Raw genomic sequence first — 13,800 nt, 5'->3', positions numbered from 1 at the left:
TTCTTGGAGGGCAGGAGTTTTATCTTTTTCATCTTTCTATCCCCAGAACATGACACTGTGTTTGGCATACCGAAGGCAGTCAATAGATTGTGAAATAACAGAAATGTGGAACTTTCGATGTGAAGGTATTTGCCAGTGGCTGCCTGGCACCTTGTGTGGAGTCTGAAGTCAGGCTCAGCAGAAGGATTTTGCTCCTTAGTTGCTGGTGTCTGCCATGGGCACCTGAGGCTTGCTGTCCCTGCACTGTATGGTGATGTCATCTGAGCTCCGTCTGTGTCCAAAAACGGCAACATGCCTGTGATCAGGGGTGGAGAGGAAAAGACCAGATGAGTCAGAGTTTGTGCCCTGAAACAAGGTGGGATCAGGGATTTAATTGTTAAAAACAAAGGCAGGGCTTCCCTGGTGGCGCAGTGGTTGAGAATCTGCCTGCCAACGCAGGGGACACGGGTTTGAGCCCTGGTCTGGGAAGATCCCACATGCCGCGGAGCAACTAGGCCCGTGAGCCACAACTACTGAGCCTGCGCGTCTGGAGCCTGTGCTCCGCAACAAGAGAGGCCGCGATAGTGAGAGGCCCGCGCACCGCAATGAAGAGTGGCCCCCGCTCGCGGCAACTAGAGAAAGCCCTCGCACAGAAACGAAGACCTAACGCAGCCAAAAATAAATAAATAAATAAATAAATAAAATTAAAAAACAAACAAACAAAAAAACAAAGGCAGCTCATAGATTATGGCATATGATGATCCATAAAATAATATTATCTTTTTCTCTGGCCACAGACATTAAAAATGTTTCTGAATTGCTGAAAGAAGGAAAAACACCTGAAATAAAATTCCATCTGTAGTATACTCTCCACTAACACCTACAATGTTTTTTCAGCTACTCCTTTAGGTGCCTTTAGTTCCCGGCTTTCCCATCTTTTATTAATGTGCCACTTTTTGGAACAAATATCACTCTGCCATTTTTTCACGTCCCTTTACGTTTTAAAGTTCTATGTCATATTAAAGAGGATTAAGTAACTTTTAAAAGGATGTTTTTCCACTCTCATGATACTTCTACCCATAAAAGGCCCTAAATCCCTCAGAAGATCCTAAGTTTTAAGACTCAAATAAATGAATAAAAATTAACCTAAATGAGTCAAATTTTTGGAGGTTCAGTTTTCATTATCCCAAAGTGAGTGCTTCATGGGAACATCTCACGGTGCTTCTGTGATGCATAATCGCGTGCGTCAGGGCTCTAGACGCAGATATGAGTAGCCGCCCTCTGCACGGTTGAGGCAGAAGGGGATTTATTCTGAACACAGATGGCTCTCACAGCTGCGGGAGGCTGCGGGACAGGGGAGGCTAAATTTCCAGGAATGTCAGCCTGGAATTGGCCCACTGCCACTGCCCCCAGGCCCACGCTCTTTCTTAGGACACCTGTATTAGCGAAGGGAGGTCCTGTGCCTGCCCTGTCCCTCCACACAGCTCACACCCAAGGCAAGGTCCCGGCTTGGTCCAGCTGACTGGCAGAACCTAGGTCCCACACTGGCACCCCAACTCAAGGCAGGTGGGAGATGGAGCAATTGTTGTCTGTCTGTTTTTATCTAGAGAAGGCAGGACCCACAGCCCAAGGGTCTACTACAATGTAGGGAGGCTGTCTAAAGACACTGGGCAGCCACAAATGACAGATTTCTGCTATGATACTGTCTCGTGAAAATAGCAGGCAAATCGTCTAAACTGGCCTCTAGTGTTAAAAATATGTGTAGCAAAAAGATGTGAAGGAAGTACACAAAATTGTTACTGCTGATGATCTCTGTAGTGGATTGTGGATTATGTTTTGTTTTCAACTTTTTCTGTAATAAAACTGTATTTCCTTGTAAATTAGAAAAAAAATGAGAGCTGACCATTTAATAAAGGATTAGTTAAAATAATTGCAGCCTTGCTAGATGGATGAAAATTCTTACCTTGGAAGTCCTGAGCAGATTTAATAATCTGTTAAACAGGTGAATATTGAATTTTTTAAAAAGCAAAAAATATTACTGTCTTATTTAAGCTGCAGTTAAAATCTGTTTCCTGTGGATTTGCCCTCAGTGGGTGCAGTAGCTGCTGATCAAATTAGAGAGTCATGGCAGCTTAAATCAGGAGGGCCTCAGACACCACTTACCCTAACTTTGTAGCACCCAGCTCGATTTGAAGTCTTAGAAAATACAAGCATAGTCATATACACACATTTATGCACACTGATCTGTTTACTTTCTGTCTTCCTCAGGAGACCCAAGGGCAGGGGTGACAAATTCTCAGAGCCCATTACACCACTACACACACAGCACTCCTCACTGAGATTCCAGAACTCTTAGGCCCCTTGGTTTACTTGCCCCTTGAAGACCTTTCTTTCACTCCTACCCCTTGCTGGACACAAGGAAATGTGAGGTTCCTGCTTTGGAAATATAGCAGGGCTTCTGCTCTGGGGCTCTTCTTCCCATCTGGGAGTTTTGTCCCCCAGGACATGGCCTGCGGGACATGAACTATTTTCAAGGGCTCAGCAGTGCCTAATGTTCTTGCCTCCCCTCCATCTGGTCCTGAGGGTCTCTCTCACATCGGGCAGGGAGGACACTCACGCCACTGGTCAGGTGCTCCTTCAGATCTTTTCTCTTTGGCCTTGGTCTCTCCTTTGGAAAGTCAAAAGCCAGGGATTTGACTCATATTCTCTGTAGTTTGTGATGTCATCTTTTTCCTGAGGCAGCCTGTGCTGCTTGTTCAATGGGAAATAATGTGAAAGACTACAGGGAAATTTGGGGAAAATAACCCTGAACTTCTCAAAGATATCATCTGCCCCATTTGTATGGAAGGTGGGCCAATTTGAAGGGAATGAAATTAGCTATAGTTATCCCAAATTTCCAGTCACTCTCCAAAGTTTGTCAGTTCACTACTGATTCTAGAAAGAAACATGCCATTTGGGAAAGAGAACAGAAAGTTTGCAAAATGAGTGAGTCTGAAGGGGTGCCTGTTTTTGCAGCTGCTAAAAAGTTTCTCCTGAACAGCTGAAGTTCTGATAAAATAAATATCTGTCCTGTTACTTAGGAGAGGGTGACAGGCTGAGTGTCACTGAGCCAGGTACAAGCTTCCTTGACTTGGTCAGTTTCTGCGCTCTGCTCGGCTGATAAGGCTCTCACATTATGTGACACGCAATTGGAGTTTCCTCTATCAGTTTTAGGTAAGGAAGGTGGAATATCTCCGCATCTGCCAGAGGTGATTATATTAGATATCACCTGTCTTGATAGCCCTACCTTCGTCTGCTAAGCTGTGGGCAAATGAGATTTTATGTCTTATCATCAGGCTGCCAGATGGGGCTCAGGTAACTATACGTAAAATCCCATGCCCTGTTGCACAATAGTTGATGTTTGCAAGAAAAAATAAGTATCTTAAAGCTTTCGATAGCATTTGTTCCTTCACAGCAAGAGAATATTGCAAGTTTGTGTGAGACTTTATATCGCCATGCTATATAAATTAACCACTGTGACTTTTACAACTGCACGTTGGCTGGGGCGCAGAAAGTACTGGAAAAGTACCATGAAGATGTCATTTGGCTTGCAGCTTTGTCATTTTTAGAAGTTACAGGAAAACAGCCGCGTCTGTCATTTCAAGCTCCTTTATTATACCAGTTTGAGACGCCACTCTTAATAACATGAGGTCATTTTTAACCAAATTCTTGCTAGAACAGTCTCTCTGTAGAACACGTTACCAAGCAAGAATTTCTCCAGAATCCACTCCATTATCAAGTAGGGGCCTGGTAGTGTGTTCAAGACCTAACAGAACCAATGTGATGGCCCCTGTCCAGTGTTATTGGGGCTGGTCCTTGGTTACATAAGGGAACAATTTTAAAATGAAATGACATAACTAAAATGTTTACATCAACTTAAAACATATCGTTGTACATTTTCTCTCATTTTTGTTGTGCAGCCAACATCTGATGTCCTCTGATGAGAGGTCGCGTCATCTTTTTTGCATAAACTTACCCATGTTAAGTTGATTAAGTTTTCCAAGTCTACCTTCTTTAAAGTAGAATGAGGATTTAGCAATCTCAGTTCAGAATGCTAGAGTTTTACAGTTATAAACCAACGTTTTAGAACTGTCTTATCAATTACTTCTTTAACAGCATTTTTTTTTTTTTTTTTGCAACTTGTCATTATTAAGCTTTGTGGTAAGCATTTGACTTAGTTTTCCTAGCAGAGACAACACTCACTCACCCTTCATCAGTTTGTCATATTTAAGTCACAGATTTACAATACTGGGCACGAGTGGCATAAACAAGTTTGGGAATAGATGCTATGACTTGGGTAAACACCTCAACTGGAAGGTGGTCCAGAGAGCACCTGCTGGCCACCGCGTCCCCAACACAAAGGTGGCCATTGGCATCTGTTAGAAAGGACTGCAGAGCTCTGGTTAATCTAGGATTTGGTTAAAGGGCCTTTAATTAAGAGAGCTTCTACTATAAATACATTTTCATTAATATGCATAGGTAGTTACTCTTAAATAACATTACTGCAAAATGTCTTCTAGTACAGGTCCTGCAGAACTTAATGAACAGCTAAGGCTCATTTATAATCAGTGGAATCTGTCTGCATACATAATTGGTGCTCTAAAGTGCTTCTCCCGGCAATCTGTTTACACCGTGGCACTGTAATTGGTTTGGTCATCAGTCTGTTTCTTTCTGTAGATGGGAAGAGATAATGTTTTGGTCCACTCCTCATTAGTTATCACAATTTTTAAATTAATAATTTGGAGATGTAATGAGCTCTTGTTCCATTTATACATGCTTGAATACCTCTGTCAATGTTTTTAGATTTTTTTCGTCTCCTAAATGCTGGTAGCAATAAAGTATGATATGCCAAGGATAGTTTTAAAAAGAAAACAAGTAGATATTGATCCTGCTGATATTAAGTTGATAGATTTGGAAAATTTTAGAGCTGAGAGACAGAGAGAAGCATGTGTATTTATACACACATGCAGAGGCAGAGAGAGAGTCAGAGAGGAAAAGAGAGAGTCAAAAAGAGAATAAGACAGATGCAGAGAGACAGAGTGACAGATTTTATAATTATATTATATTCACACACACATATACACACACACACATATATATATATATATATTGAGAGAGAGACAGAGACAGAGAGATACCAAGATAGGAATAGTGAGAGAAATAGAAAAGCAGACAGAAACAGGAAAACAGATAAGTAGAGACAGAAAACACACAAAGAGACAGAAAAAGACAGAAACAGAGATGCCTGAGAGAGGCAAGGAGAAACAGAGACACCTAGAGGCTGAGGAAGAGCCGCTTCAGCCACGCCACTCAAGATTAGCCCTGTCTCTGCCCCGTGTGACCAAACTAGGGCCACAGGTGTGGAGGGCGCTGCCAGGACAGAGGCAGACCCAGGGTGCCCAGGAGTCACTGGTGATAGCAGACATCTGAGTAGGTCACAGCCTGGGAATTAATTAGATGGTCCTGCACCACTGTTCATATCTATTAAATGTGTTTTTTAGTTCTAAATGTATTAAAAAAAATTTTTTTTTTGGCTGCAGAAAGGTCCTGAAGGAAATCTCTATTGGAGAACTCAATCCAAATGAGATTGTGCAGGCCACTTTGGAGGCCCAGCTCCTTTCCAAGCTGGACCACCCAGCCATTGTCAAGTTCCACGAGAGCTTTGTGGAGCAAGATAGTTTCTGCATTATCACAGAGTACTGTGAGGTGAGACTCTCCTTCTCTTTTTGAAACCTTAATAAAAATATATTTCATAAGGCTTCCCTGGTGGTGCAGTGGTTAAGAATCCGCCTGCCAATGCAGGGGACATGGATTCGAGCCCTGGTCCGGGAAGATCCCACATGCCGTGGAGCAACTAAGCCCGTGCACCACAACTACTGAGCCTGTGCTCTAGAGCCCACGAGCCACAACTACTGAGCCCGCGTGCCACAACTACTGAAGCCTGCGCACCTAGAGCCTGTGCTCCGCAACAAGAGAAGCCACAGCAATGAGAAGCCCGCGCACCGCAACCAAGAGTAGCCCCCACTCGCCGCAACTAGAGAAAGCCCGCACGCAGCAACGAAGACCCAATGCAGCCAAAGATAAATAAAATAAGTAAATTAAAAAGATATATATATACATATTTCATAGTAAAAAGCTGTCTGTAAAGAGACATCTCAGAAGTTTAATTAGCCAACCACAAGGTGAACTATAAATACCTGGGATGTTGTGTCTTGCTGCTAAGAGTGATCATCTCTATGTAATTGACAAACTTGTTTCTGATGAAGGGTTTCTCTTTCTTGGAAAACTCAGAGTGAATGTATTTTAAGGAGGAATTGCTGCAGAAAAACGATCCAGCATATTTTTTTTTGGTGTGTGTGTGTGTGGGGGGGTGCATTCCCCAAGCCTCCGACAACGGTTCGATTATTAGATGGACATTTAAATGCCGTAACAGAGGCCTGGACAGAGCAGAGGGACACCTCCTGAGTCCTGGGTTCTAGCTCCGTGGTTCATTTTTCCCAGTGGACACTTGGAAATGGGAATATGGCTCATTTCCCCCATGAAAATCCTTCATATTAACTGATTTGTGATTTATGGCTTCAGGTATTTGCAGTTTTCCCTGCCATTCCATGTTCTCCCCAAGTGATAATAGCTGTGCATTTTACTGAGCCCAAGTGAACATGAAGCTGCTGAGAAAGGTGCCGGGTGGAGGGGGCTTGGGGCTGACAAGGTGCAGCATATGTGGGTCTGGGCGGTCACTCCTGAGAGGCTAGGGAGAGGGGAGTTACAGGGGTTGGGTCAGAAGGAGAATATCCAAACATGACCTTGCTCAGACACTATCTCCCAGAACATTCTGAGAGCTAGTGTTAGCCAAATGTATCTTGGGAGAATCTGGTTCTATTCATAGTTTAGAATGTATTCAGTTCATCACCTGGGTGTTGCTGGGGCCCAAGAGAAATGATGCTGGGAAGAAAGAATATGCTCTTTAGAGGGGGAGGCAGGCCTGTTTGGGTCAGAGGGTGCTGGGTGTCTGAGGTGCGGAAAAGAAGAGGAAGGAGGAGAAGCAAATCGGAAGGAGTAAAGATAGCAACAAAAACCAGCCTCGCTGTGCTTTACATGGTAGCTGATGTGTCATCCAAAATGAAACCAGTAGCAAAGTTAGAATATCTGAAAATTTGATATCATCCAGGTCTTGGCTGTTCCCCTTCAAGACAGTCTCCCTGGCACAGCCTTGCTGGGAGTTTCCCCATTCAGTCTTGCCCCTCCTCTGCTTGAAGGAGAAGGGGGGGAAGAAAAGAAAAAGAACCAGGACATTTGGGTGCTTATTTCTCCTTCATCCAACAGATTGTTAAGAAAATCAGTAAAATGATGAGGTCCATTGGTAAGAACAGCTGCTCCGGCAATTATGTCACTGATCTATGCAAAACCCAGGGATTTACAAATATAGCTACCCTATGATCCATCAGCTATAATTTAATCATTTTCTTCTTTTTGCCCCATTCAGTTAATAAACTATCTTATGTGGGAAGCAACTGACTCCTATTGCTCATGCCTATTACTGCTACCTCCACTGCTGCTCTCGGCACACTGAATTTTCCAAAGAGACTCTCACGATCTTAAAATATTTTTCACTGTAGTGAGGACTGTCCAGTGGAACTTTGTGTGATGATGGTAATACTCTATATTTGTGATGTCCAATATGGTAGTTGCTAGTCACATATGACCCTTTAGCACCTGATGAAATATGGCTAGTATGGTTGACGAGCTGGATGTTAAACTTTATTTAATTTTAATTACTTTAAATGTAAATAACCATGTGTAGCTGGCGGCTATGATATTGAACAGAGCTAGATGATAAGCTATAACTTTTTCTCCTTATATTAATTTTTGATTATTAATTTTCATGTAATTTTAATCTACTAGAAAAGTTACAGAACACAGTGAACTCCCATATACACTTTGCCCAGATTTACCAATTGTTATTTTTTCACATTTGCTTTATTATTCTATTTATTCTTTCTATCTATCTATCTATCTATCTATCTATTTTTTCCTGAACCACTTGAGAGTAAGTTGCAGAAATGATGCCCCTTTGTCCTAAATCCTCCTGTGAGTGTTTTCTAAGGCCAAGGACATTTCCTTAACATAACTACAGTACGAAGATCAAAATCAGGAAATTAACATCGATGCAATGCTGGTACGTAATCCAGTGGTTCTCAGTGTGTGATCCGAGACCAGCAGCATCAGCATCATTTGGGATCTTTACTTAGAGATACAGATTGTTAGCTTCCACCACAGCCACAGTGAATTAGAAATTCTGGGGGTGGGATCTGGCTATCTGTGTTTTGACAAACCCACCAGGTGAGGCTGAATCACACTGCAGTTTGAGAACCACACATCTAATACACAATTCACACTCAAATTGAGCCCATTTGTCCCAGTTATGTCTTTAGAAAGGACATTTCTATAAGAATGTCTTTTTCTCGTGCAGGATCCAATCCAGGATCAATTGCATTACTTTTTTTTTTTAAACATCTTTATTGGAGTATAATTGCTTTACAATGGTGTGTTAGTTTCTGCTTTATAACAAAGTGAATCAGTTATACATATACATATGTTCCCATATCTCTTCCCTCTTGCATCTCCCTCCCTCCCACCCTCCCTATCCCACCCCGCTAGGTGGTCACAAAGCACTGAGCTGATCTCCCTGTGTTATGCGGCTGCTTCCCACTAGCTAGCTATTTTACGTTTGGTAGTGTATATATATCCATGCCACTCTCTCACTTTGTCCCAGCTTACCCTTCCCCCTCCCCATATCCTCAAGTCCATTCTCTAGTAGGTCTGTGTCTTTATTCCCGTCTTACCACTAGGTTCTTCATGACCTTTTTTTTCCCCCCCCTTAGATTCCATATATATGTGTTAGCGTACGGTATTTGTTTTTCTCTTTCTGACTTACTTCACTCTCTATGACAGACTCTAACTCCATCCACCTCACTACAAATAACTCAATTTCATTTCTTTTTATGGCTGAGTAATATTCCATTGTATATATGTACCACATCTTCTTTATCCATTCATCTGATGATGGACACTGAGGTTGATTCCATGTCCTGGCTATTGTAAATAGAGCTGCAATGAACATTGTGGTACATGACTCTTTTTGAATTATGGTTTTCTCAGGGTATATGCCCAGTAGTGGGACAGCTGGGTCGTATGGTAGATCTTTTTTTAGTTTTTTAAGGAACCTCCATACTGTTCTCCATAGTGGCTGTATCAATTTACATTCCCACCAACAGTGCAAGAGTGTTCCCTTTTCTCCACACCCTCTCCAGCATTTATTGTTTCTAGATTTTTTGATGATGGCCATTCTGACTGGTGTGAGATGACATCTCATTGTAGTTTTGATTTGCATTTCTCTAATGATTAATGATGTTGAGCATTCTTTCATGTGTTTGTTGGCAATCTGTATATCTTCTTTGGAGAAATGTCTATTTAGGTCTTCTGCCCATTTTTGGATTGGGTTGTTTGTTTTTCTGATATTGAGCTGCATGAGCTGCTTGTAAATTTTGGAGATTAATCCTTTGTCAGTTGCTTCATTTGCAAATATTTTCTCCCATTCTGAGGGTTGTCTTTTCATCGTGTTCATGGTTTCCTTTGCTGTGCAAAAGCTTTTAAGTTTCATTAGGTCCCATTTGTTTATTTTTGTTTTTATTTCCATTTCTCTAGGAGCTGGGTCATAAAAGGATCTTGCTGTGATTTATGTCATAGACTGTTCTGCCTATGTTTTCCTCTAAGAGTTTGATAGTGTCTGGCCTTACATTTAGGTCTTTAATCCATTTTGAGTTTATTTTTGTGTATGGTGTTAGGGAGTGTTCTAATTTAATATTTTTACATGTACCTGTCCAGTTTTCCCAGCACCACTAATTGAAGAAGCTGTCTTTTCTCCGCTGTATATGCATTACTTTTTAAATGCTGACGGTTTCCACGGGCTGAGTTGCTCCTCCCATCCCGGGGCGTTGCCATGGTGACGGCCGCTGGCTGGGGAGCAGCTGCTGGGCTTCCCTGTTCCACCTGCTGAGCTGTCAGGACGCGCTTCCCTGAGGAATGACGTGTGGGGGTCACTAGTTCTCCTTGCTAACCGAGATATTTCTCATCTTCATGAGCTTAACTCACACAAATCTGGCATTATCCTCTTCTTATTGAGGTAAAATAATAATATTGCAAATGGCAGATGGCCAGACTTGCACCTCACAGAAAAATGTTATCACCATTGAAATAGCTGGGTTTTTTAATCCCCAAGTTTCCTCTTCTGTAATTTAATTTGGGGCCTTGCAAGATTGAAATACACACATATAAATGCATTCACGAGGCCGCTATGTCCACCACCCAACCCTTTGGACACATCACATCAGATTATGAGTGTAAAAAGCAAATTACCCAATTCTCACAACTTCCTGTCAAGATCTAACCAAATCTTTGATGGGGAATAGTACCCAAACTACCAAAGTGACAGAATGTTTCAGGTATTGGTGCCTTCCATTCTCCTCCAGCCAGAGAAATGGGGCAACTTGCTGTCCCCTGTACCTCCTCCACAGTTTCCCACCTCTTCATCTGTGCCCTTTCAGAATGTCCTTCCTCCTGGCCCCATGTTTTCAGTTCCCACCCATCCTCCCAGGCCCGCTGAAATGTCACCCACTCTACAAAGATTCCTATAATCTCCTGGCTGGAAATCACTCCTCACCCGATCCCCGACTCTCATCGCATTTCAACTCGGTGACACACAGCACATTATACATAGTATCATCCATCTCAGATCAGACTCTCAGCGTGTGGGATTGATCTTTTTCTGATTCATTTTTGCATCGCATCATGAACCCATGTAATGAGCCACAAAGAAGTTAGTACTCAGGAAATTTCTTTTCTTTTGACGAATTCTTTACCACTTGCTTCCAGCTGCCTCTCACCTTATTTCTGTCAAATGCTGATGGTAAAATTTTGGATCCTTCTATCTGTCATATATGTTGAAAGCACCTTGTCAGAAAGCAGGGAAGGTTGGACTTGTCTGTTTCCTGCACTGTGATATTAACATAGCTAAATAAAAATTATATCAATATATTTGTAGTGCTTAACCTTGGCTGCACACTGGAATCACCTGAAAAGCTTTCAAAACTCCTGAGGGCTGAGGCCCTCCTTCAGAAAGTCTGATTTAATCGGTCTGGGGAATGACCCAGGCATCAGGATTTTTGAAAGCTCTCCAGGTGATTCTAATGGGCAGCCAGGGCCGAGAACTTCAAAAAAGGGAGAATGGCCAGTGTGGAAACAGAAAAATATAGTCATAGAAGAAAACCGTGTCAGTGTTTATGGAGCACTGAGCAAAGATGAAGCTCAGCTGAGAACAGGGGAGTCTGGCTGGCTCTGCTGGTGGGTGTGGTTTTCTGCTCAGGACACCAGCTGGGTGCTGTTATTCATGAAAATTACCTGCCTTATTCTCCGGGCTCCCTGAGCAACCTTCTATCCTGTTTCTCCTCAAACTTTCATGCCCTGATTTTAGCATTTTTTCAGTGGTAGTTGCCTGGAGCAGTTTTTACTGTGATATTTGCCTAATGGTGATTATATATTTCCCTCATTCTTTCTACATTTACTAATTAGGGTTCTCCTGTTGGAAAGAGCCATTCCACTGTTCCTTCTCCTCCATTGATGTCTTTATTCAATTGTTTATATCAGTATGGACTCATGGATATTTATTTTATTCTATGGGTTATAGCCCAATGCTGTCATTATTAATTTTCTTTCTCAAATTGGTCCAGCTTCGGCTAGTGGGCCTCCTTCAGATTGGCTCCTGTGTCCTCTAAACATGCCCCCATCCTTTTTGAAGGAAAAGTGGGTTCTTACCTATAAACTATATTTTGTAGATGAGGAAACGGGACCCCACAGAGGCGATTTTCTGACAATCACATGGCTGGAATGTTGGATTTCATCCAGGACCAGGACCAGAACCACAGGGGTATAGGGAAAGCTGCTCCTATTTTTCTTTTACTTGGATTGCTCCTATTCCTCCCTTAATATTTAATAGAGTCAACCAAATAGTTCATGGTGCCTACCTTCCCAAGCATGAAATTATCTACTTCTACCTGGACATGAATCAATAGAGATGGATTGTTTTATTGTTCATATCACCAATGTTAACCAAACATGTTTCAGATGGTGGCACTAAACTAAACATAGATTTTAACACAGCCACACTAATCAAGCCTGTCTGTGTGAATTATGCAAAATATAAAGCTAACACTTTCGTTTGCAAGATGAACAGGTTCTGGGGAATCTGATGTACAGCATGGTGACCATGGTTGACAATACTGCACTTAGACACTTCAAATTTGCCAAGAGAGTAGATCTCAAGTGCTCTCAACACACACGTGCACACGCATGCACACACACACACACACACAGGAACCATGTGAGATATTGGATGTGTCAATCAACTTGACTGTGGTAATCATCTCACAGTGCACATGTCCACCAGAACATCCTGTTTTATGGGAAAGCTGCTCCTTCCCTTGGCTTATTCTCACTTATGTTCTGTATCTTTATCTATCTCTATATAATACATACATATACATAGACACAAAAACACATGTATATCAATTTGTACACACACATATGTCTTAATGTAATGATAATATAATTAATTATTGTATTTTCTATCAATAGGGGACTAGATAGGGTTTGAAACAGTAGAAAGTGTGTGGACTCTGGCATCACACTGACTTCTGTTCAAATCTTGGTCCATTTCCTTGAACAAGTTATTTCATTTTTCTGACCCCTATCCTAATTTTAAGATAGAGTAAACAACACCTAGTATATTATTAGGTTTTTATAGGTATTTGAAATAATAAAGTTAATTTATTAACTTTATGAGTTAAAATAAAGTTAAAAAAGGGACTATCAGACCTTTGCACGTAATAGACTGTCAATAATGGAAGCTGTCTTTATAATAGTTCATTATTGCAGTGTGACCTCACTCTCCCCCCAGGTTGTTTTCTAGAAGGCAAGCTAATTTTTACCTCTGAGTTTTTGGCTTGCAGCCTTTAGTGTGAGGATTCATGCCAGAAGGAGGAAACATGGAAAAATTTTAAACACTAATGGGTCCAATAGCAACATTCAAGCAAGTACTTTCTAAGGATCTGTTTGTAATATAAAAAGAACATTTTAAATCTCCTCTTATGTTTCTCATTTATGCAAATTGTTTAAATAAACCAAGTAAGTGGGTTGAGTTTTATAATGTTGAAATTCTAGTGAGTCTCTGTAGACTCTTGCAAGTGAATTTGGCAATGACATGCACCACCAGGCTTACTGGTTCTCAGAGGGTCCTTACAACTTCATGCTGGATGTCTTGGGTCTACTGTTAGAGACAAACCCTTTGTTGTCCTTTAAAGCCACTGCTGAAGCTCTGTCTGAGGCCATGGATGAGAGACACTCCTGGTATATTGATCTTTGTGGCATTGATTAGTGACCTTCCGTCTTAGTCCGTTCAGGCTGCTGTAACAAAATACCGTGGACTGTGTGCCTTATAAACAACATACATTTATTTCTCACAGTTCTGGAGGCTGGGAAGTCTAAGATCAAGGTTCTGGCAGATTCGGTGTCTGATGAGAACCCAATTCCTGGTTTGTAGATGGCCATCTTCTTGCTGTGTCCTCACATGGCAGAAGCTGGGAGGGAACTCTCTGGGGTCTCTTTCATAAAGGCACTAATCCTATTCATGAGGGCTCTACCCTTATGATCTGTTCACCTCCCGAAGGC

At 41.9% G+C, this 13,800-nt stretch overlaps 1 protein-coding gene across 1 annotated transcript in view; it reads left to right on the top strand.

Annotated features, from left to right (window-relative positions):
- The window catches only part of NEK11 (NIMA related kinase 11), a 283,096-nt gene that overhangs the window by 47,936 nt on the left and 221,360 nt on the right, over nucleotides 1-13,800 (top strand). The window contains 1 exon segment of the mRNA XM_061194684.1: nucleotides 5,559-5,724. Coding sequence (XP_061050667.1) covers nucleotides 5,559-5,724 — 166 coding nt within the window.

Source organism: Eubalaena glacialis, chromosome 6 (assembly GCF_028564815.1).
Source record: "Eubalaena glacialis isolate mEubGla1 chromosome 6, mEubGla1.1.hap2.+ XY, whole genome shotgun sequence".
Taxonomy (NCBI): domain Eukaryota; kingdom Metazoa; phylum Chordata; class Mammalia; order Artiodactyla; family Balaenidae; genus Eubalaena; species Eubalaena glacialis.
This window is presented reverse-complemented; position numbering and strand designations above follow the sequence as displayed.